General features: G+C 36.3%; 1 protein-coding gene across 3 annotated transcripts in view; it reads left to right on the forward strand.

Annotated features, from left to right (window-relative positions):
• The window catches only part of SATB1 (SATB homeobox 1), a 90,589-nt gene extending 65,892 nt beyond the window's left edge, over positions 1–24,697 (forward strand). For 2 of the 3 annotated variants that reach the window (XM_021674533.2, XM_021674526.2), the window contains exons 10-12: positions 20,437–20,640; positions 21,229–21,324; positions 22,945–24,697. In XM_021674533.2, the coding sequence (XP_021530208.1) occupies positions 20,437–20,640; positions 21,229–21,324; positions 22,945–23,463 (819 nt within the window). In that variant the 3' untranslated portion in view covers positions 23,464–24,697. The remainder of the gene's footprint in view (positions 1–20,436; positions 20,641–21,228; positions 21,325–22,944) is intronic. The other variant, XM_012466727.3, reaches the window with a different exon arrangement.
• Positions 24,698–24,901: the final 204 nt, after the last annotated feature.

Here is a 24,901-nt window from a genome sequence, read left to right on the forward strand (position 1 = left end):
GAAAAGGGTAAACTAGGAATATTCTATAGCATTTTCTGTTTTTGGAAGCTCTTCTATATCCAGTTTTGGCAGTTGAAGAGTTAGTTCTTCAGGACAGGTTCGGGTGTCTACAAAAAGTAGGGAAAACAGCAGACCATGAGTTTTCACTCCTAACAAATTAATCTTAAAACTGAGTGTCATGAAGTTAAACTTATTACACAACTATAACACTGATATAATCCTTTAACAGTCTACCAAGTTAGAAGATAGTGCTTTTTCTCAAGAGTCTCAATAGTTGTCTTTTATGTTTTTGATAATGTAGGTAGGTTTTATTTTAACTTTATCTTCTTTTTTTCCTCACATGAGAAATGAAAATAAAGACCCTGTGAAATGAATGAGCTATGAAAATGCATTTATGCAAAATGACAATAGAAAAATAGCTCTGGAAGAAACTGTACCATTAAAATTTCACATCAATGAAAGGTGCTAAGAGAGGGATGGAAGAACTTATGTTAGTAAAATGAATCTAATATAGAAATTTTCTGCCCTGCCAAGAGTGTCGATGTATCTTAAAAAGTAACCTTAGAGATTACTCATTTTTCTAAGTATACTTGTTATGCTTCTTGATAAGTAACCCATTTGCTTGGCAGAATGGCACAAATCATAGATCACCTATTTAAAAATATGTATCTATAGTGTACATATAACTATAATTTATAACTACATACCATGTAAAAATATAAGTTCCAAACCATTTATGGAATCAACATACAATTGTCAAATTGATGATGTTTTTTTCTCTAAGTCTTAATCTACTTCTGTTGTATGTTAATAGAAAAATCTATTCTCCTTTGATTTTGTGATTCAACTATTCTAGTTGCCTTTGTATATATTTTTTTTAACAATTCCCTTTTCAACCAGGATGCTTCAGGAATTGGGTTTAAACACACTGTTTCATAAACTGCCAGCCTCCTCGGCCGCCTCAGTGCCTCTGATTCCGTAAATCAGATCATAGGCAGCATGCTGTCATATAATAAGGTGTCTGATCCTTATTACCAGTTTGTTGATGCACAGACTCCTTCAAATTGACCATTGCAACACATGGTTTCCCCTGAAACTAGCTGTGATAATTAGCGTGGTTCTAATGAGACAGAATGTCACTGATCTTGTGCTGAACTGTCGAGTATCGACGCTACGGATGGGAACTGTCAGAGCCTGCCATCTGTGACAGCGCTTGGCATATTCCAGTGGCAAGGTAGAGCATGCTCAATAGAGTATTTTCAAACAAATGGCCCTTTTCTTGACGAGGCCTCTGTTTTCTGTTCAACTGGAAGAATGCATGCCCCAACTCTGTCCTATGTTAAACCCATTTTGAGGTCCAAATTTGAGTAAATATTTAAATCTGTTATGTGTTAACATAAGAGAGGAATCTTTTGTTTAGCAGGTGAATCTTAAGTGGCATTTCTTTCCCTGTTTTTTTGTTTTTTTTTTTTCTTTTTGGCCTCTCTCTGTTGTCCCATATTGTCAGTTAACAGTAAAGCAGTCATTTAAGATACTTTTCCCCAATTTTAAAATTGCCTTGTTTAGAAGAGATTTGTTGGGGAGTTGGGGATGGCTCTTAGTGATAAAGCAGTCTGATTTAACAGAGGGAACGGGGAAATGAAAGAAGTAGTTCAGAATGTGTATAAGAATACACAAGTTGGATAGAAGAATTAAAATGGACAAGACAGTTAGATCTGTCGGCTCCAGAGAAAAGTAGAGATTTTTTGCTATACTAAAAGTCCAGCGCTGCTTATCATTCCAAAATATGCTTTGTTGCTTTTTATTTCCTCCTCTCTGGCAGACCACACAGGGCTTGTTCTGAAGAACATTTTCACTAATCTGATCAGGCAGCCAAATACGCCGGGAAAACTGCTTTAATGATCCCACTAATTACCTCAAGTCAATATGAACTGTATTATTAGACTGAGGGAAAATATTCCATTAGGTCTCCCCCTTGGGAGTTTCTCCGCTTTGTGATGTCACTGAAGCCTTCACCCTCTCGCTTGTAATTAATTTTATTTACACACGCAGGCACGCACAAGGTCACACCTGCACAACCGGCGCTGGCCAGGGAGCTTGTGGCACTCCGGCTTAATCAGATCTGTCATAATTACCATTCTGCATGTTTCTGACACACGCTGTGAAATATTTCAATTTAACTGCCGCTACCAGCACAACCAGATGTAGTGCGAGTGTAGCTGCATTGGAAATATTATTCCTCAGGATAAACTCTCTCCTCCTCCTTTTTCCTCTCAACCCCCCCCGCTTTACAGCTAATGTGGCACAGAAGCTGATGTATCCTGTAAATCTTGAATGCAGTGCTAGATTGATAACAGGCGATTAGACAGTTTAACCACAAACAGCTTGTTCATTTTTCACAAATGAAAACCACATGTGGTGTAACTAAAATTTCAGTCCCCCTTTTAAAAAAAAAAAAAAAAAAAAAACGTTGGGGTATGTATGTGTGTGTAAGATGTTCTTAAGTAAAAATAAAATGCAATCAAAAGAAGTTGTGTCTAGAAAAATGGAGTTGTCTAGTTTTTTCCAGGTTATTTTATCAAAACCTTCTTCAAATTCCATTTTTATACTTTCACCAAAATTCGAATGAGAGAAAGATTGTGTTCTGTATTGGGTTTTTCATTTTTTTCTGTTTTTTTTTTTTTTTTTTTTTTTTTTTTTCGGGAGTAGGGTGCATAATGGTCCTTGATTCTATGCCCTACTATGTTTTCAGTGTTAAACTGTTTATTTGAACATAAATTCTAAAAGGATTTCTAAGATTGGACATAGGTAGTTTTCTAAAGGATAGTTTTTCTTTTTTTTTTTTTAATGCATAGTTGTAACTTTAGGCTTTATAGTCAGATACCAGGCAATCGAAAAGCAAAAATGGCCCCAATTAGGAACTTTATTTCATAGAGACATTTGTGGATTTGTATAATTGATTTGAAAAACAGAGTTGGAAACCCAGAGGATTCTGTTTTTATAGAAATTGGAGGTAACCTGGCAAAATGCAGGCACAGTAGGTAACTGTTTAAGGCTAAAGTTATCACCAGTCTCAGAAGAATCCCCCTGTAAAAAATTGGGGTCATAAGGAGGTAGATAAGCTGGTGGAAAACTGAGGCTAAGAGAGGAGGAAGAAATAGGATCCGTGGTGCTTCAGAATCACCTCCTGGAGCCGGCTCACAACAATCCACTTTAGAGAACATTTAAAACATAGATAGAGCCTACTTCAATATCTTTTAACTCCAAAAAAATACACTCTTTTTCTTTTTATCTTTATTTTTCTTTTATGACTTCAGTTATGATCCTAGCTTGGAAGCTTCCTAGAATGGTGGTGGTGATTCCTGTTATCTGTCGGAGAGAAGGTGTGCTTTCCAAGGAATAGTGGGGTTTTTGTTTTCTTACTCATTTTCCCTCATGCTTAGTAGTTTCCTCATGTCGTGTTTCTTTTTTGTCTTTGTATGATCTTTGCTTCTTTCCTTTTCTCTGGAACTTTCTTCCCACTTAGTCTGGCTATTTTCCATGTGTTTTGTGTTTATCCGTGATAACTTTCAACTTTAAAATCTAATATTTTTTCTTTCTACTCATAGTTTCTTTTGGCCTAAATATTACTTTAAAGGGAAAATAAAGTACTGTTTTTTTCCATTTAGTTAGAACTCTTTTTCCATCTAAGCTGCTAAAAAGTTCACATAGTTAATTTAGGTCATTTTTTTGCCCAGTCTTAGTCTACTTTTTTAGTCATTTTACAAGATGCAGTTATTGTAGAAAATTTAATGCAATCCCCATATCACAACACTCTCCTAATAACTACAGATACCACCTCAGAATCCTTCTTAACACAGAAGTAAAAATACTCATTGCTAATCAGGGAGATAAACCCATCCCTGCTGTAGTCACTTATATTTTAGGATTCCCAAAAGGGGGTTTGCTCTTCAAAGCATGGTTGTGTGGGATGAGTCTTAAGAAATAAGAAAAGTGGAGGTAAATCTATGGTTTCATTGCTAATACCTTTGCTTTAATAACCCGGAATATTTTTGCACAGCTACTTGAAGGTATGTTAGGGATAAGCCAGCATGCAAGTTGAATCACATTTTGCAATCCCTGGTAGAGCTCACCATTAAAAGGAGTCCTGAATTGTTTCTTTGCAAATGAAGTATTTCACTTGCAAGATAAAAAATTATCCCTTAGTTTTTCATGTTTTCAAACATTTTTGTGTATTTGTATTTCTTTGCCTGGCATACCTGTTGATAGAAAAGGGAACAGAGAAGAGAGGGGAAAAAAAGTTGCTCTTAGGGATGCTGTTGTATATATGGAGTTCAAGAAGATCAATGCTTTGAGTACAAAGAGCACATCTTTTCATTAAATTGTATTAGACTACAAGAATCCCACATTTCAAAGAAAATAATATATTTATGGACCCTTCTAGGTCCCTGTCTAATAAGGAGACATTTTTCATTTGTTAACAAGTCACAGATGAAGAGTTAATAGAACTATTACAAACTTTATCTTGCCTCAACTCAATCCACCTTCCTCAGTCAGTCTGCAATTGCTCTTCTCCAGTGCTCTCAAATCCTCATGAAAATGTATAGGAAGGAAAAGTGATTCCTTTTAATGTTCTTCGTTATTTTCTTCTGGACCCACTGTCTTCATGTTTCATCATTTGTTGAAGTCATTAATATCATTTGCAGTCTAGCCCAAACTAAAAGGAATTAGAGGGCTTGACTCCTGATTATCTACATAATGTGGAAATAAGTAATAGTAGCTAATTTGCAAACTCATCGAGGTTTTACCTGACAATCTGTACATGAATTGCATCATTCAGGGAAAACATTGGGAATTGCAAAGATTGGTAGTCCTGATTCCACCGCAGACCTGCTGTGTAGTCCCAGGGAAGCTGTTTAACCTCTCAGAGATACTACTTCTTCAGGAAAGTAAAATAGGTTGGGTCATATTATATCTAATGTCCCTTGAAGTTCCAGGTGTGTGTGTTTGTGACTGAGACAGGTACACAAGTGTGACAGAAGATGCTATTTTGATTGAAGACCCTCCTGACAGGTGTTCTAGTCTGGGAAACAGAAGGTAAGATTTTGAATAATGGAAGGGCTTAGTTTGGGGGGTAGGCGGCAAAGTGATATTTTTGGGTCTAGAGCCAAGAAGGGTTATTTACGAATGGCACATAATGGGTAGAATTGATTGTTGGAATCCAGTATATGAACTCCCGTGTTACATGGTGTGAGTTGAGCTTATGATTGATACACTCTTCAGCTGAGACTTGTTGATAGATGACTGGGAACTCTTTCTTTTGTCCTGCAGGGACCTAGCAAAGTCAGTACAGTATAGATAATGAGATGAGCTAAATTCCATTGGGGAATGGGCTTGGTTTAACATGTAGTAGGGTGGTGATTGCTAGCATGATATGATTTGAAGGTTGCTAAAGCGTTTCGTCTTTAAGTATGTCTCTTTTTTTGTTTGCTTTTCAATTAATGCCTGAACATCTACCCTTAGCTGCTCTTTTTGTTTTAATTGACTGACTGATAGAAGTTTTTTCTGGCAGTTAAAAACTTTAATAGCACATTAAAAAGAAAAAAAATAGGGCAATGTGAGAATAATAGATTGATGATAAATCACAGATTTGGAAGAGATTAGGGAGTAAACACAAAGGAAAAGGAAGCAGGGAGTGACAGCTCATTTGAGAGAATATCTTGAAACCCATATTTGCAAGTTTATAAATTGGCACCTGTAGCATTTAATAGCTGCTGAGATGTGTCCATCCCCAAATGTCTCCTTTAAATGTTTACCCATTTTACTTATGGTACCAACAGGAGTGCTACATGTCATGGGTGTTACTTGACTGGTTCATTGATGAAGTATTTGGTTGTTTAAATGAAATGCAGATTAGGTAAAAATAAATTACTTTCAACAAGGTCAAGGAAGTAAAGGTTATAAATAAAATATACATTCACAAACAGACAAATGCTATTTGGAAATTTAGCTCAGTCCTTGCCAAGCTGTTACTGTCTAAATTACCTTCTTTCTTCCTGGCTTGCAATTAATTTTTGCTTATATGTTTGGAGATTGGGGGAAGGGTAATAGCCTAATGGGTAATGATTTTATTTTAGTATTTTGATTAAAGAGACTAAATAGCTTGGACCCTGGATAACCATAAGGACGAAAGGCTTATCCATCAAGCTTAATACCTAAACAGAAGTTTATGCTTGTATTTCTGAGCAAATTAGCGTTGAGCCACATATAATATAAAGTTATGAGATGGTTATGTGCTCAATTATTTTCTACCTGTCTCCCCGCTTACCATTTTTTCTACTCACTTTCTTTTCCTTCTTTGAGCTTGTGTTAGATTGGAGGACAAGGCAGAAGGCAGCTAGTCAGACAGGCAAAGACTGTATAGCCATGTACTCTTTAAGAAGCAGAGATCGGCCGGGTGCGGTGGCTCACGCCTGTAATCCCAGCACTTTGGGAGGCCGAGGCGGGTGGATCACGAGGTCAAGAGATCGAGACCATCCTGGTCAACATGGTGAAACCCCATCTCTACTAAAAATACAAAAAATTAGCCGGGCACGGCGGCGCGTGCCTGTAATCCCAGCAACTCAGGAGGCTGAGGCAGGAGAATTGCCTGAACCCAGGAGGTGGAAGTTGCAGTGAGCCGAGATCGCGCCATTGCACTCCAGCCTGGGTAACAAGAGTGAAACTCCGTCTCAAAAAAAAAAAAAAAAAAAAAAAAAAGAAGCAGAGATCACAGCAGAGCCCTGGTATTGATCACTGCTGGTTTCCTAGCATTTGCAGAGCCACTCCCCTCCCCCACCCCACCCACCCACACATCTGATGCCCATGCCACTCTTGCATTCTGTATCCTGTTTCTATCCTGTATCTGCCCTACTACTTTATGTCCTTCTATTTGGAAAACCCCTGTGTCTTTGGAAAAACTTGTTGGTGTTCTCCTGGCAGATAGACATTTCTGAAAGGATACTCTGCTAATCTTATGTACCTTTAAAGTTACTTGGATGATAAGATGTCAATAACCCAGTAAGAATTTAGATGCTTGATTCAGAATTTGTAAACCCATTCTCTGAGTTTGTAACAGGACCAGGAAAACAATAAGGTATATATGTGTTAGTGCAGTTGTAAACCAAAAATTGTCAGCTATAGAACCATTGTTTAATTAATGAACTGACATATATAAATCGGTTGAAAGTTTTCTCCATTTCGATTGACCTGAGGATTGGGTGGTGGCAGAGACCTTCTCATCAACCCCCTACCCTGCACATACACGATGGGGGTACTTCTGAAACACCTCTGATGGAAACCTAAGACTGCTAAGGACACAGTCTAGGAACCCCTGTGCTAGTGACTGTTTTTCTCTAACCCATCTCTAGGAGGCATGGTCCTTTAGTGACAAAAAAAAAGGAAATTGGTTTCACAAATCCATAAATACTAAAATTTTCTAATATATTAGGAACTTATTTGAGATAATCCTGGAATGGTATTTGGAGTGTGTCTATATGTACGTGTGTGTGTGTGTGTGTGTGTGTGTGTGTGTGTGTGTGTGTGTATACGTACGTACATATGTATTTGGTAGCTCTGTATGTATACATACAAATATCTGTGTGGGGTAAGAGGAAGGGCCTCTCATTTAGGGGTTCTTAACCTATGACCTACGTTCTCCCCCAGGAAACCATGAACTTGGATGAAAAAGAAATATGACTTTATTTTCTCTGACCACTTTTTACTGAAAGTTGGCGTTTTATTCAGTTATCAATATAGGCAACAAATCACAGTAGCAATACCTATGAATTTGTTGCCATTAAAAAAAATCACAAAATATTTTCATATCCTATTATGTTGTTCTAGATATCTTAAAATATCGTTTATGCTCATCACTATAAAATTACAGTAGTTATTAGATCTGTTGTTAAACCTTGTTATTTAGTGTGTTAATAAAGAAGTATATATATTACTGTATCACACATTTTTGATAGCTGTATTTCAGTATAATTGGTTTTCTTTGTAATCTTACGTATTTTATTTCAGGCACATAAAAACACTGTTCTGAAAAGGCATCCATGGGCTTTACCAGACTCCCAGAAGGGTCCATGGCACAAAAGAGATGAGATCAATGATTAGATAAATTTTGTAGAGGAAAAAATTTACATATGTATTTTGTCACATGAGCTGAGGGATTCTCAAATTAACCTGAGAAACATTTACTTTTCATTTGTTGCTTTTTGGTATGCTTGCTTTTCAAGTGCCCTACACTCCAAAGTGCCTTACCCCTGTAAGCAGGGGTAACAAAAATGCAGTGACATTTAAAACAACCACCAAAACAGAAACTTTACAGATAACCTTTTCTGTGATATTCACATGCCCACGTATAGTCCTGGTGGACTTTGTGAGAATGCTTTTGCTTTTAAATTAGACATTTTTTCCAATTGAACTGTACCTTTAGTATCAACTTAAACCTGAAGTTTAAGTGGTTCTTACCTCACTGGACAAGAAGTTTTGTCCCCACATCTTTTAGTCTGCACAGTGACTAGCACATAGGTGGCACTCAGGAATTGTTTGTAGAAGGATAGAATGATTCAGAAGCACATTTTAATCAGCTCCCAATATTACCCTCACAAATGCCAACCTGTTCCAAAGGGAGTCACTGTGGGACAGTGGGAGGAGGCGCTGGCATGGGCTCACAAGGACAGAGCAGGGTCATGCTCCACTGCTGCCGTTCTCCCCTGGAGCCTTTTCTGAGCTTGCTTTCCCCAGATGTAAAATGTGATCAGAGGAGTGATTGAGACAGCCTGTGCAAAGCCCCAGTCTCCCTTGTCTCCTTTTATTGGTAAAATTATAACCCAGTCATTGTCACTGGGACCCACATGATGCGTCTAGAAATATTTATGCTTGCCTTTTTATAATGCCTACTTGTGAATCACAAGATTTGGGTCTTTCAAATTAAGCCAACTTCTGATTAGCAGGTTTGTATAATGGATAAAATGATGTGGTTTTGGCCACAAAATGGGTGTTACTTTATCAGCAAAATCATAAGCAAGTTGGGAGCTCATAGTGACCCTGCTTGCTTGATTGTTCCTCTTAGGATGTGATTCCCAGAACTTTTACAATCCCAAATGCCTTCCCCTGGTTTCAAAAATTCTGTTACCTCTCCTAAAACATCATAGAGGAAATATTTAAATTTTTCATTCCCAGCCCCTAAATATGCATAATAGGGAGTGTAGCTCATTTTAGGAGACATGTGCAGTTTGAAAAGTTTTACATAAATCAATTAAAAATGCAGTGGCAGAAATATTTGTCTAAATCAACCTGGTAGTAAATTATTTTTGTAAGCAAACAAACCACCCTGTCAGGTAAATTGTCACCTTAAAATTACTCGTTTTATGATTTCTTATATTTACGTGTGGGGTTTGGGTTTGGGTTTGGGTTTGTTTTTGGTTTTTGGTTTTTTTTTGCACATGGCATGTATGAATATTCGGCAATATTTTTTTCTTAATGACCTTCATTATTTTGAATAGGAAAATAAATATCGTAAATTTTTGATAGTGACTTTAGGAAACAACATAATAAATTAGCTTCATAACATTGCAATATGAAAGCATATATTCATTTGAGTTAAGAAATTTAGAAAAGTAAAGTTTCGTGTTCAAAATTCTCTTTTTAAAGAAAACAGTAATTTTATTTTCCTTTGACAGAAGGTCTTTATAGTGCTCTCCTATCTTCCTAAACCTATTGTGCTGAACTCAATTTGAACCTTATTTTTTGTTTAAATACAGCAACATCATTATGAATAGAAATTGTTGGACTTTGCCTGCTGTACACGAGCCCTCAGAAATTGCAGAGGTGTGTACAGTTTTTTTACCACTAACTAAATGGCCCAGATTAGGCCATTTTTGTATCTTTCTGGGTACCCCCCATTTGCTGCCACTTGAGTTTGTTGTGGTGAATCTTTTGCCACAAAGCATTCACTCATTGAAGTGTGAGCCTCAGGGTGTTTCCAGGCTTTTTGGGTGACGGAAAGTGAAGAGTTTGCCACTCAAAGGGCTATTTGTGTTCACATTTGTTTGTGATAAATGTAACTCAAATAGCAGGGTTGGGGGTAGGCTGGAATAAAGAAACCCATCAGAACTAGATTATCGAAGAAATGCTGTGGGACTGAACCACAGCAGAAGGAATGGAAAAGAAGGAACAAATCCAAGAGATGTTTGAGGGAGTATTGACAGGAATTAATCAGTTATGGGAGAGACAGACAAGAAAAGTTAGATTTTTAGTTGAAGCCACTTTGCTATATATTTTTATTACAAAACTAATACATAGCCACTATAGAAAAATAAGAAGATAAAGGCATAAGGAAAAACATAAAATTACTGGTAATTTTAATCACCTAGAGATGACCACTTTAAGGATCCTGATTTACACACTTTATACACCACACACATACACACACACACACACACGTATGTGTATCTGTCTGTATGTATATATGTGTGTTTGCATGTATGTCTTACATTTATTCATGGGCTGTACATACCATTTAATTCCCTATTGATGTGTATTTAGATTATATTCAACTTTTGCTAGTATAAATATGAATGTAAACATCATTATAGTTAGATATTTATACACATCCTTATTTCCTTAAATTCTTAAAAGTGAAACTGTTGGATCAAAGAAGGCATTTGGGTTTTACAGATGATTGCTAGACATTTCTACATTGTGCAATTCACAATGTCCTTCAGAAAGACTACACCAATTTATGCTTCAAATAACAGCCTTTCAGCCTAGGTGATTGGGTTGTGTGGTAATACTATTAACTGAGTAAAACTTCCTAGGAGGAGAACCTGGCTTAGGGCAAGATGCTGGGTTCAGATTGAAATATTGTAACTGAATTATTTTCATTAGCTCCCTTGACTTTGAAATCCCTTGTGTGATAATGACAACAACAATAAAATAATAGTAGCTGATATTCATCATACTGTTACTGTGTGCCAAGCCCTTTTCATGAATTATTTTACTTAATTCTCACAACCCTATGAATTAAGTGGTAAAATTAGACCCCATTTATAGAGCAGAAAATTGAGGTTTAGCAAACTTGAGTAATCTGCCCAAGGTTACAGGCTGATGATAAATGGTAGAATAGATATTCAAATTAAAACCCAGACTTAACTAAGATCTTAACAAATAGATCTTAGAAGTCCATTAGAGGAGATGAGGTTGCAGTAACTAAGTAGTATCCTCAAGAAAACATGATAAAGAGCTATTAAAAAAAAAAAAAAGGATCATAGGCAGTCAGTTCAAAAGCACTGGTCTGTCTGTTTTCCCAGATTCCTGCCAATTGATCCTGTTCTGTTATTTATTATTCTTCCTATTTTAAATATTGTTCCCTTTTCAAATCCAAGCCAGTATCTCTCCTCATCAATGAAGAATTCCTTGACAGCCCTACCTCAGCACTTCCCTAAGTGGATCCTACTTGACGTCTGCCCATCAGTGACCTTTATCACATGCTATCTTGCACTAAGAGTTATTTTTGAATACCAGGTCTTCCAAAATGTATTTGGAGACATTTAAGGCAAGTGCTTTCAGTAAAGTTTATAAGACCTTTGGTAGTTACCATGGAGTAGGCATTGGGCCGAATGTATTCTGTTTCATTTGTACTGGCTAGTATCCTGTGAGATTAATACCATTATTACCTGCAGTTTGTAGAGGAAGAATCTGAGGCTCAGAAAGGTTATTTGTTCAAGTTCACATAGATAAAAGCCTATATGGGATATAATCCTTTTATTGGTATACAGAAGTGCTTGAGCGTGTCTTGAAAGACAAGTAGTATTTGAATGGACACCAAAAAAAAGGAGCAAGGGCTTTCCCATTAGAGAGAATTGTGTGAGGAATGGAGAATAGAATGTAAGGCAGTGTTCAGCAGTAGCTAATAAATAGTCCAACAAATTTGGACATCAGTGTCATTGGGAAGAACCTCAAAAGCAGCCCCTGGGAATGTGAACTTTTCTCCCACCTTGGGAAGCCACTGAAGGTCATAGCAAACAGTAGGGTAACTATGGGCAGTTTGAAAGTGGAAGACTAATGTAATTATTCTCATTCTGGGATCCCATTTACAAGGATATCACAAAGATGGTTAAGAGGATTCAAGAAAGCTTAATGAAACCTGTTTCTTTACCTGTCAATAAATTTCATAGGTGAAATTAAACATCAAGTTAATGTGCTTTTTATAGGAATCACATCAAGTCTGTATGACACTGGTTCTCTATGCGTCATCAAAACTCTGATCATCATTGAGGTACTTTTTTCCTAACTCAAGAAAGGAAGAGGAATGATTACTTTAAAGCTTTTTTGTTCAGAAATCAGAGTAATTGCCCATTGGAAGTAATTAAAAAAGAATGTTGTTTAAGAGAGTAATTCAAGGAAGAGGTGCCTTAGTTCTGACAAGTCAATAGTGGCAGAATGGAAAGAGTAGATGGTTCTTAATGACAGAGAGACTAAAATTGATGAAAATGTTACAGCACGAACCTTGGGAGTATTGAGTTTTCTGTTTTTTTAAATGACACCAGCTATGAAGAATGAGGAGAAAATTAAAACTTAACATTTGAAGAGAAAGTGCATAAATGTTAAATAGGAGCCAGATCATATCACTGAAATTTATGTAATGTCAAAAATATATCTTAGGCTGAGGGGAAAAAAAATGAGAAAATTTTTTTCAGTCTTTATTCAAGTATCAGATAGATAAGCCAGAATTTTGTTTTGTTTTGTTTCAGCTTTGACTAAACTACCCTGAAAGCAGGATTGACGTATATATGAAAATTAAACTTTCAAATTAGATATTTTCCAAATCTAATGTTTTAAAAATAAATTCAGACCTTTTTTGGGAAAATCTCTATTTCAATCAAGAGCTCATCTTTTTGCTCACTGGTTTAATGGGTTATCTAGAATTTTATACTTTTATCTTCATTCCTGTTTGTTTGTTTTTAACCCCTTCTCAAATTCCCCCTCTGAAAATATTCTTTAAAATGTGAGATCTCCTTGCTCAACAACCTATTTAAGTCAGAACCATTTGTATCTACTCTGGCCAGTTTGTTATCTGATAATCTTGTTACTGAGCAAATGATTTGTAGCCTAGGAGAAACCACCAAATCCATGTGTGCCCTAAAGTTAGTGGCTTTCAAAAAGTATAAAAGAGGTAAACATAAAACCATTACAAAAATTGATTTGCACTTTTTTATCTGATTAAATTTTAAACAAAATTGAAGAAGATCATTTACCAGTTACCGGTGACTGTGAGTATTCCGTCTAAATTCACTAAATTTTAATAGAAAATTTTCTCCAGGTTGTATAAACATTATTTCTTTATGCTAATAATTTTCTTTATGCGTAACCTTTAGAAACTCTGCTAGAGGTATTTAACTTCTTAATGACTAAGTGGCAAAAATTTACTCAAGCAAAAAATTTCTTGATAGCCATTTTATGTCCTATTATTGCCCCAGTATTGGAACACACAAATTTTTTGGCTAAGATATTTTGTCTCTTAAATAAACTGGAGCATCTAGAGAGAATTTAAAAACAGTAACAGTTTAGAAGTTAAAAATAGTAACATTTAAAAGGGTTATTATAGTTTTTTTTTTCATTCAGCAAATATCAGAAACCACACTTTGAAAAATAAACATATTGGGGGATACATACATGCACACACATATGCCTTTTAAAATATATTTCTTTTTTAAAAACCCATCTTTGAATCAAGTGGATGTAACATGCTACCTTTAGAATGGAAAATGCATTTACTGGTATGTCTGTGTTCAAATTTATTTTCCATGTTTTCTTTAATAAGACCAATGTTAACTTAGCAGGAAAAGTTACCTAGAGTGCCAGCTGAGGTTCTTTTCACTTCACACAAAGTAGATGTTATTAAGATGGGGAGAAAGATTAATGCATTTCCTGCTAATTCCATAGAGGAGAGCATGTATCTTTATTAATGTTAATGGTGGGGGCCTCTCATATTGTTATAGAATAATCTGCTTTAGCGAAGGTTTTTCTTCTAAAGAACTTCATAACATTTAAAGGTTAATATGTTAGGTAAAGAACAATATCTTAAGACAAGTGTTTTTATTACAGGACATGATGGGATGGTTTATATTAAATTATATGATGATTTGAATGGGAAAGAAGAAAAAGTGCATCGCTTCTTGCCCTCAACTTTAATGCCTTTAATCAAATAATGACCTTCTGGAAAATAGTTAATTTTAAGCATTTGGAAAGATCAATACCACTTTGCCACCAAAAAATGGCCTAGATGATGAAATTTGATGTATTTAAAGTATCATTTCACCCTTTTAACCTAGTAAATAATTTAAAGTGCTTTCAGTATTGCTTTGCCACTGTTTTGTTTCTCACTGCACAGTGTTATGATTCTTCATTAAAAAGGTTGCAAGTGGGTATGTGAAGCATTTAGACCTCACACCTAGAAACGGGATTGTATCTCCGTTAGGTCTTGGATGTTTCTGCATTAGCCCCCCAACCAAAAGTAGTATGTTTAAATAGTACCTTTGAGGCAGAGTGTGTATAAAGCATAACACATATGAAAATAGAACCTACTTTTGTAAGGTTGTTTTAGTTGTTTTTTCAGACAGAAAAAGAGGTGGTTTAAAACAGTATTAGTCACTTTGCATCTTTTGTGATATCTTTAAACCTTTATGCTAAAGGTGAAGGATTTGGTAGCTCTGACAGTTAGAACCCATTTTCCCCCTGCTTGTAGAACACTGATATGAAATTACCCTTGAGTGCCGACAGCTTAGTAAAAAATAGAAAAAAAAAAAAAAAAACAGAAAAAAATTGCCCTCTATTAGCATGTTTGTGGGCAGATTAAAAACTGTCTTCATTAGCATAAGTAACACTTACAGATTCTTTTAAAAGTAGAAAATTATTTGCTGAATGATAAATTGCTAGCTTTATAGTTAGTTGTTGTTGAAAATGTACTCATTCAAATGCCTGGTGTAGTTTAGTCTACAATACTGAATTTTTTGTTAGAAGTACTATTTAATGGATTATGTACTTAATCCTTGTTCCTACTACTTGCTGAAATGTAATTCATGCTTTCCACTAAAATGTTTGTATCAAATACTTTCCTATTTAGATTGATTTCTTTTAATATCATATATTATTATACTATATGCCCCAGAGATTGGAACAAAATATTCCTTCAAATAACACATAAAAGATGAGGGTGAGGGGGGATAAATACAGACTATAAAATGTTTTGCTTTTTAGAACTCAAATTACCATTCTATTTTTTCAGCTGTATTTTTCCTTCTTAGTTGCAGTAAGAATTATTTGTCATTTTCTATTTTTATAGCTCTTAGTTTTAAAATGTATATGTACATAATGATAATATATACATATATGTATATTGCATTAAATGACTTTTTTTCTCAGAGAATACCAAAGTCTGTTTTCTCCTGGAAAAGTAGTTATGTTACATACTCCCAGCTTTGTCACAGAACAGGCCTTGTTAGGGGTTCTCTTTTTATGCGTGTGAGGCTTTATGAAGTACAATAAATTCATTTATGAAAGGAGGTTACTTTCTTGACTCAATTAAAATCATTGTGCACCCCTTATCTGTTAAAATGTTAGAAGCGAATTGACTTGAATTAAATGTTCTAAAAAGAGTGGAGTGGAAATCAGAGATTGAGTTTGGTTGGAAATTAGCAGCTGAGAGATGAAGGTGCCAGGATTTTTATTTAAATGTGGTACAACAAGATTCTGTCAGTAAAGCACATCATTAGAATATTGAGTTTAGAACTGCTAATTTTTCCTTTAAAATGAGCATACAGTCATGTGTTTCATGGACCATAATAAATTGCCATTGTGTTATCATTGAGTTTGTTTTGCTTTTTTGCAGTACTGATTTGGCAGTTATTCTGCATTTTCTCTTTTCCTTTTTTCCCCCCCAATCTTACATTTCTTTAATAGATCCCTAACCAAAACCAGTCAGAAAGAATGTTATTTATTTCATGCAGTCTTAGGTTTAGCATCTTTTGCACCATTTTCTTGCTTATGGTAGCAAGACATTTGCAGATGGTTCTTGGTTACTATAAAGTACATAACAGTATTTCCTTTGTGGCAGATGGATTTAAGACTTTTAGTTCTCAATAAATGTAGGTTTACAATACATAACTTTACAGGATTTGTGTTGTATATAACAGGTTTGAACATATTATCTCAGAATTCATCTGCATGGCATTTTCAGCTTATTCAGGGTCCATGCCAGTTTTTTAAGTAATAGGGGGAGCACTGTGATTGATCGCAACAGCTCAAGGCGTGAGTTTGAATAGAAACAAAGGGTTTAGAACAGAAGGTGTCAAATTAAACTTTGTCAGTTTGAAAAGTAGTAACATCCTGAAAGTTTTACTAATTTATTTACATGTGGCTACTGTTTATATTTTGCCCTCTTTATATGCAGCGTAATGTTGCTTGGCAAATTTACTACATTTAAAGTTTAGGTTGTTCCTTGTACCATTTCAGTTTTCTGAGAATGGATTGGTCTCATTATTTTAAGGCTGTTAGTCCCCTGTCTTTTCTACTGTTCAAAACAGTTGTGAGCTAATTTAGAGAGCAGTTTCCTATTCCTGCCTATGGCCTTACGTACATCAAGTCCCAGAGACTTCTCTTAAAAACGTAATTATGTTTTGTTTTTGTTTTTGTTTTTTGCAACAAAGCACTGGATTTCATTCTTCATCTCTCCCCCCACCCCAAACATAAATGAAGTTATCACTTAAAAACTAGTACATACTTTGGGGAATCATTTTTGTCAGATATTAAAAATATTTTGACATATTCATTTTCTTCCCATTTATTTATTCTAACAATAACACTTGTGGAAAACTGACCTAGGAAAAGGTATTGAAGAATTAGAAAGCATTTGACTTCTTTAGTCGTTCTCTGCAAAAACATAGATCAGATTACTGTCATTATTAATAGAGTAACAATCAATAGGATTTGAGGTAGTCAAAATATTCCAAGGTATTTAAATAGCATTAGAATAAATTATCTTATTTTTGCCAGTATAAATTGGGAATGAGCCAATTTATTTCTACAATGACAAAGAGCTAATGTGTCAAAATGTCTGTTTTCCATTATTTTTTAAGAGAGATGCATATCAAGAGAAGCAACCCCCCTGCTTTTTAATTTTTTGGAATACCCTTGTACAGCTAACAGTTCCCAGCTGCACTGTTAAATATTTTTCTAAGAAGCATCTGATTTCAGTCTCTTAAAATCATCGCGTTTCTTGAAAGGCTAGCGGAGACATGCTTCAACTTATAATTCATCAAATTATTTTTAGATAAGGAATTAGAAGTATTATTTAAGGGCAGAGGTTAATAGCAAACTACTGGAAATGTTATGTTAGTCATGGGCAATTAATAAAAATAAGGATCCGTCTCGTAAGTATAGAGACACAGAAGTGACAATATGAGCAAAATATTTGTTGAATGAGTCAGGGCTCTTTTTCTGAAATATTTGTTAAACCAGCATGAGTATGATTGTTTAGGAATTAGCTATCATTATTAGCCATTTTAAAAGAACTAATGATTTTCTTTTCCAAAGAACATCTGTGATCCACATGTTTTTTCACATATATCCAAGTGCTAACTGATCTCTGCATTACTTTAAAAAGTTTCTAAAGGATGTGAAAAATCACTGGAGTTTTTCAGCTCTCTCCAAGAAGCTTTTCTTACATGAATCATTCTTAATTTAACTTTTAGCAATTTTTAGTTACAAGCATTTAATTCTTAAAAAAAAATTCTTAAATGTTCAATGTTTAGCATTTATTGCAATAGTAGAATACTAGCCGAGTTAAAAAAAAAAAAAAAAAGTCTGCTCTTTTCTTCATGAACCTCTAACTTCTTTTGAAAGGTATATAAAACTGTGTGATTTGCTGTATTCAGGTGAAGGGATCCTGTCAATTGTGATGGTTGAAGGAGGCAGACAAGGGGGAGAGGGAAAGTAATCTCACCCATAGTTAATATTAAAGCCTACAAGAAGATACATATCTAAAACCTACACAGCAACAAAATTTAAAAGTAAAGTATAAAGAATAGCTTAGTTGTAGAAAAATATATATTTTCCTGGCTTAATTCAGATGGCAAATATTTACCAGTAAGAGTTAAGTAAACATCTCCAGGGCACCATATGCAACTGGGTCTCAGATACTTCAAATGCTCACATACAGTTTTGTAGTTAATGTATTCACATAAATAGAGCTGAAATATGTCATATTATAGTATTCTGGAAATAAACATAGAATTGCCATGGTTAGAAGAGAAGCAAGTTTAGTGACACTGCAATCACAGTGATTTTTATGTCTTATTTAGCTTACAGTCTTTCAGGTAAATCTTCAGTTTACTGCCTGCTGTCTTAACCTTGATTTATGCATTCAGTGGCATCAAATGAGTGCATGATTACATGACCATCCCCATGCATATATTTGCTTAATTAAAAGACCTGTTGAGTAGGAATACTAGTAGATGTGATGAGATACAGCAGCAGTCACCATGGGCTGGTTAGCACATAGACCTTGGGAAGATTATATGTCAGTTTTCTACCTTTTCTTCAAGTAGGCCATTTTGGGGAGAACAGGCCATGTTTCTTTCCACTATATACTGCAGTCAAAGAAGAATTTTTCTTTCTAATGGTTTCAGTTTGAGAAGGGAAGGAAAATCATGCCATCCTCTGGCCTCACCCCTGGTAACATAAAAAATAAAACCCTCCTTGACAAGATCTAAAAATTATATATAATAAAAAAACTGTACTTCCCTTTTCATCCAACTAATTTACCTTCTAAGAAATGTCTTTGTTTTAGATCAAGTTCCCTAAAAGCAGAGCCTAGGATGGGAGTCAGGTGCTCATGATTTGGTGCGGGCCCTGAGAGGAAAGGAGGGATAGGGAAGAGCAGGAGGTCCAGTAAGGATGTGGTCTCAGGCAAAGTCTAGCCCTAGGTTGATGGGGGAGGGAGCAAGAAGAATGGGGATGACTGTCTCTAGAGAGTAGATTGAAGGGTAGAGTAAGCTGTCCATTTTCAGAAAAAGGGCCAGGGACTTTGTGCCACTGGGTCAGCCAGTCACTGGGCATCTGGGGTGAGGAGGTCAATGTCTTCATTGTAGAGATGGCTTCAAGACATTTCTCCAGAGCAGAATGCAGGTGAGAGGCATAGCAGGCAACTGAACAGCAGAGGGGTGGCTGCCTTGGTTGGTGGGGGTCTGGGTTGGACACCCTCACTCTTCCCCTTCACTCCATTGTTTAATGTCCATCATGGCAGCCAAGGTGAAGACTTGAGATGACTGGAAAATGTATTCTGATGCCCACTCAGTTCTTGATAGATAACCCCAGGGTAAAAAACTGGGCCTTGGAAGCATCAGAGAGGTTTAGATTTTGGCAGTCACTGGACATTTCCTTCTGTCTTAGTCCAAGAAACTTACTAAATTCTTGCCTGACAAATCACATGCTCCCACTGCAGTAGGCAGAAAAATAGACTCCATTGTCTCTTTTTTCTTTTTTGACTCAATCTTGGCTCACTGCAACCTTCATCTCCCTGGTTCAAGCAATTCTCTTGCATCAGCTTCCCGAGTAGCTGGGATTGCAGGCATGCACCACCACACCCAGCTAATTTTTTTGTATTTTTAGTAGGGACGGTGTTTCACCATGCTGGAAGGATGGCCTCGATCTTCTCACCTCGCGGTCCACCCACCTTTGCCTCCCAAAGTGCTGGGATTACATGCACTAGCCACTGTGGGTCCAGTGTCTCTTTTTAAAGAGTTGTTTCATAGCAAATTATTCTAATGCCCGTTGTAATCATCATGCCTCATACTGGACAACATTCGTGCTGGTACAATTGCACATGTCCTTTCTGTTTCATACATGCAAACACACATAAATATTCACACAGTTTTCTTTCAAATCCAGAAATTAAAAGCTTAGGAAATCCTTTAAAAAAAAAAATTATTTCTAAAATCTGTCCTGCCCCTTAAGCACTTCAGTATCCTCAGATGGCCAGCCACTCATTAGACAGGAAAGTTGCGCAAAACTGAAGCACATCAACTTTGTTTTTCTCCTATTTCATATATTACAAAATCTGTGATAAATGCTCTCTTACCCTCAGAGTCTGAAAAATGTGTCCCTCCTTTGAGATGCAAATCTGAACTTTGATTAGAAACAGAGTCTGCCTCCTTGACAGCCACAGATAACCTCTCTTAACAAGTTAAAAACAAATTTTAAAGCAGACTAGTGTGTTCTGAGCTTATGAAAAAAGTTAATTCATAAGGTTTTTCCTTTTTAGCTCCTATTGGAAAATGCCATTCCCCACCCCATAGGCACAAACTAACCTATTACGCCCTTGTCTCTAAGGGATGGTTATGTGAGCTGTTACGCTGGAAGGAAGATCCTTCTCCAGAAAACAGAACCCTGTGGGAGAACCTCTCCATGATCCGAAGGTTCCTCAGTCTTCCTCAGCCAGAACGTGATGCCATTTACGAACAGGAGAGCAACGCGGTGCATCACCATGGCGACAGGCCGCCCCACATTATCCATGTTCCGGCAGAGCAGATTCAGGTTCGTTTACCTTGTTCAATTCAATATAGCAATAAGTAAATAAAGCTTTAAACTTAGCAGGAAAATTAGCGTTTCTCTTCCTCCTGCCAGTCTAAATATAGGCTTTCTAGCAAGAGATAACAATATACTGCCCTCTCGCTCGGGGATAAACTGAAGATTAACATAGTTTTTCCAACATACGTATTGTGTTCCTCTTTCCTCATCTCCCAACCCCCAAAGCGACAGGAACCCCCTTTTTACACTCCTTGTTTGGCAAATGTGTCTTTGTTGGTATTGGGTTTTGTGTTGAGAGTTTAAAGTTTTTGTGTGTGTTTTTTAAAAATCACAATTTAAAACACCACCTATTATTTTTAACTAATAGCACAGTGCCCCCGAGGAAAAGAGCTACTGCTGTTGCTGTAAAGGAAGTTTGTAGAATCACAATTTTGTCCATTGGATTCTGTCCAGAAAGAGGAGGGGAGGGAAGCTTAATTGGAATCTTGCTTTATCATCCTTGGCCCTTCCTTCACCTTATGTTTAATCTCTGTCTCCCCACACTTCACAGAATGTAGGTTAGGGGTGAGTCATATCTGTTTGTCTTTCCTTTAGAGCCCCTCTCCCACCACCCTTGGGAAAGGAGAGTCTAGAGGCGTTTTCTTACCAGGCCTGCCGACCCCTGCACCATGGCTCGGTGCTGCTCCTCAGGTGAGCGGGCACAGTTACCTCTGCCAGCAAAGGACACAGAGAGGGGGTGAAATGAAGACCTGCTCCCCAGGTCAGGATTTCAAAGGATATACCATGGCCATGGCCAGAGCCCACTGTGCCAGCAGATGCAGGCTTGTGCTTTGTCATGTTATGGGACTTGTCACCATTCATCTTGTAAAGGAACTCTCCTGTGAATTTAGATGGAAGAGTTCTGGGATCAGGTAGTCATTAGTGCCCTTAGGGCCCCAATTGCTTAGGAAGCGTGTTGTCCTTGAACTTGAGCTGTAGAGCTTATATTTGTTAAAAGGGATGATTTTAGCTTTCTCTTTTAAAGTAAAATGCCATTGCCTTCCAGAGTCCTAAAATTCTACCTTTGTTGAATCACCTGCATTATTTTTTATATTTCTGTAAAAATATATATATACGTGTGTGTATAGATATATATGTATAGCTAAAAACAATAATAGAGTTGTTTATCTACCAGGATAAAAAAATTCTCGAGTGTGTATTAAAACAAGTTGACAGAGAGGTTCCCTTTAGGATTTCAAGCACTAAAATAACCATGAAAGCCTGAAAAACTTACTGTTTAGCAGAAACAAAAAAGAGAAAAATGTATGTTAAGTAATTTTAAAAAGTACTCATTTGAAAATGTAAATTGTTTTTAATAAAATTCCTTCTTAGAGGTATGAAAGGAAATGCATAGAGACGACATCAGCATTCTAATATTGTGCCACTTACTCAGGTTGATTTGCTTTGCTGGTAAGAATTATGGATATCGAGTATACAGTATATGCATGTGTCACATATTTATGTATAATCGTGTATGGAAATTATAGCACATATAGTAATTATGAAAAAGTGTCTGTATACACTAAATTTAAATCCTAATCATATCTGAGTTTACTGTAGACAAAACAATTCGCTAGCCGTCGTATGGGGGATTGAACCTTTATTTTGAGGTAAGAAAAAAACTTGCAGCGTCAGCCTAGTGCAATTTGGTAAGAAATTGTGTGTGTATTAAATTAGAACTGTCTGATAGAAAAATTGCAAATGTGAGAATCTTAAAAATCCTTTGGTCTCATGACAGATAACATTGAATAAGAGCATACACTCATCTTCTGTTCTTCCTGGCCATTCAGTGTAACGGAGCAGAACACAAATTTCTTTCCCCACTGCTCGGTAGCTCACCTTTCTAAAATGTCTTTGAAATCCTAGCCTCTCAATCTTCATTTTAAATCTTTGTTAATTATTTACATCATAATTTGATGTGCCGTCTTCGCCTTTGATGTGTATCCTTCTAGTGAAGTTTATGGCTCCCATTTTCAGAGCACTGAGTTTTCACTTCCTCCACTGATTTCTGATAAGTAAGTGCAGTAGCCCCCCATATTATTCATTTGGGGGGCATAGCCATATTAATTCATCCCTTCCTAGTTCATGTCATTTTTGATTTTTTTCTAAATGCTGTGGTCCATTTAGCTGGCCTTCCTTTTTGTTCTAATTCTTCGTCCCTATCAAAGAAGCTATATGTGGGATTTGTGACCACATGTTTCCTGATTCTAGGCGGCTTTGTGTGGCGCTCCACGATAGCAGAGCTCTGATTGTCTCCTTGTTTCTCTGCAGCAACAGCAGCAGCAACAGCAGCAGCAGCAGCAGCAGCAGCAGCAGCAGGCGCCGCAGCCGCCACAGCCACAGCAGCAGCCACAGGCAGGCCCTCGGCTCCCCCCACGGCAACCCACGGTGGCCTCTCCAGCAGAGTCAGATGAGGAGAACCGGCAGAAGACCCGGCCACGAACAAAAATTTCAGTGGAAGCCCTGGGAATCCTCCAGAGTTTCATACAAGACGTAGGCCTGTACCCTGATGAAGAGGCCATCCAGACTCTGTCCGCTCAGCTTGACCTTCCCAAGTACACCATCATCAAGTTCTTTCAGAACCAGCGGTACTATCTCAAGCACCATGGCAAACTGAAGGACAATTCCGGTTTAGAGGTCGACGTGGCAGAATATAAAGAAGAGGAGCTGCTGAAGGATTTGGAAGAGAGTGTCCAAGATAAAAATACTAACACCCTTTTTTCAGTGAAACTAGAAGAAGAGCTGTCAGTGGAAGGAAACACAGACATTAATGCTGATTTGAAAGACTGAGATAAAAGTATTCGTTTCATTCAACAATTCCACTGGTATCTACTAACAAATGAAAAGTTCACCTTGTATTCTCTCAGAAAACCTTTGTTGTTCATTGTTTGGCCAATGAATCTTCACAAACTTGCACAAACAGAAAAGTTGGAAAAGGATAATACAGACTGCACTAAATGTTTTACTCTGTTTTACAAACTGCTTGGCAGCCCCAGGTGAAGCATCAAGGATTGTTTGGTATTAAAATTTGTGTTCACGGGATGCACCAAAGTGTGTACCCCGTAAGCATGAAACCAGTGATTTTTTTTTTTTTTTAGTTATTATTCTGGAGCCTCAAACAAGCATTATAACTTCTGTGATTATGATTTTCTCTCCTATAATTATTTCTGTAGCACTCCACACTGATCTTTGGAAACTCGCCCCTTATTTAAAAAAAAAAAAAGAAAAAAAAAGAGTTTGTTACTCTATTGTATGTTACAAAAGAACTATAGACTGTGGAATGCAGTTTAAAGATGACATATGCCAACAAATGCCTTGTATTATATGGCACTGCCGTAATTCAAATTTGTTTTTATTTTGGAAATAAAAGTTCACTGTAATTTTTTTCATTCTCATTGTTACATGATTTTTTAAAAAAAAGGAAAAGAAAATGTGAAACACAATTTAGTCCTCATTATTTATTTGTAGATCCTGCAGCATCATGTTGTAATTAATTTTTTGGAAGTTTCCGTTAAATGTAATATTGCTTCTCTTGTTACCATACTGATTCTTTTCTATTTATAAATGTATTTTGATGGGCAGTAAAACAAAGTGTCTTAAAAGTTTTAAATAGAGAAAATGTGCTTTACACAGTTGCCTATAAAAAGTGCTCTATGTTATCCAAGCAATTCATACTATAAGCTTCACTCTTATTGTTGTATGCAATTTTTACTATCATGCAAATAAGCTTAGGTAAATAAAACTAATAGATCACCTTAGAAAATTATGCAATTAATGTGAAAATAATTGATGTTTGCAATGTGTCTTCCTTTGGTTTACAATCAATTTTAAAGCTACATCTGTATAAAATTTCTGTATAAAGGTGTATTTCTTTTTTATGAGTTTATGGCTATGAAAACACCAGCTATTTTGTTACAGCTGGCTGTTTTTATAAGTGTATCACAGTTTTCTTTATGCAGAAATGTTCTGCCTAGGAGTGGTTATTGACTGTAACTACACAATTAAAATTGTTTGTATGGTATGACATGGTAGGGTTTGTCTGCTTATGTGAAGTAACTTTAAAGAAGAGTCAAAGGATGGCCCTCTCATTTAAGTGCATGTTAATACTTTCTTGCTATTTAACTGATTTTGAAAAGAGCAATTGAAAAGTTACTTGAAACACTGTAAATTTAAATCACAAACACATGCTCATTTTTAAATAGGTATGAAATTTCACAATGAAGATAAC

The sequence above is a fragment of the Aotus nancymaae genome, unplaced genomic scaffold (assembly GCF_030222135.1).
Source record: "Aotus nancymaae isolate 86718 unplaced genomic scaffold, 86718_ANA_hifiasm-v0.15.2.pri h1tg000019l, whole genome shotgun sequence".
Taxonomy (NCBI): Eukaryota; Metazoa; Chordata; class Mammalia; order Primates; family Aotidae; genus Aotus; species Aotus nancymaae.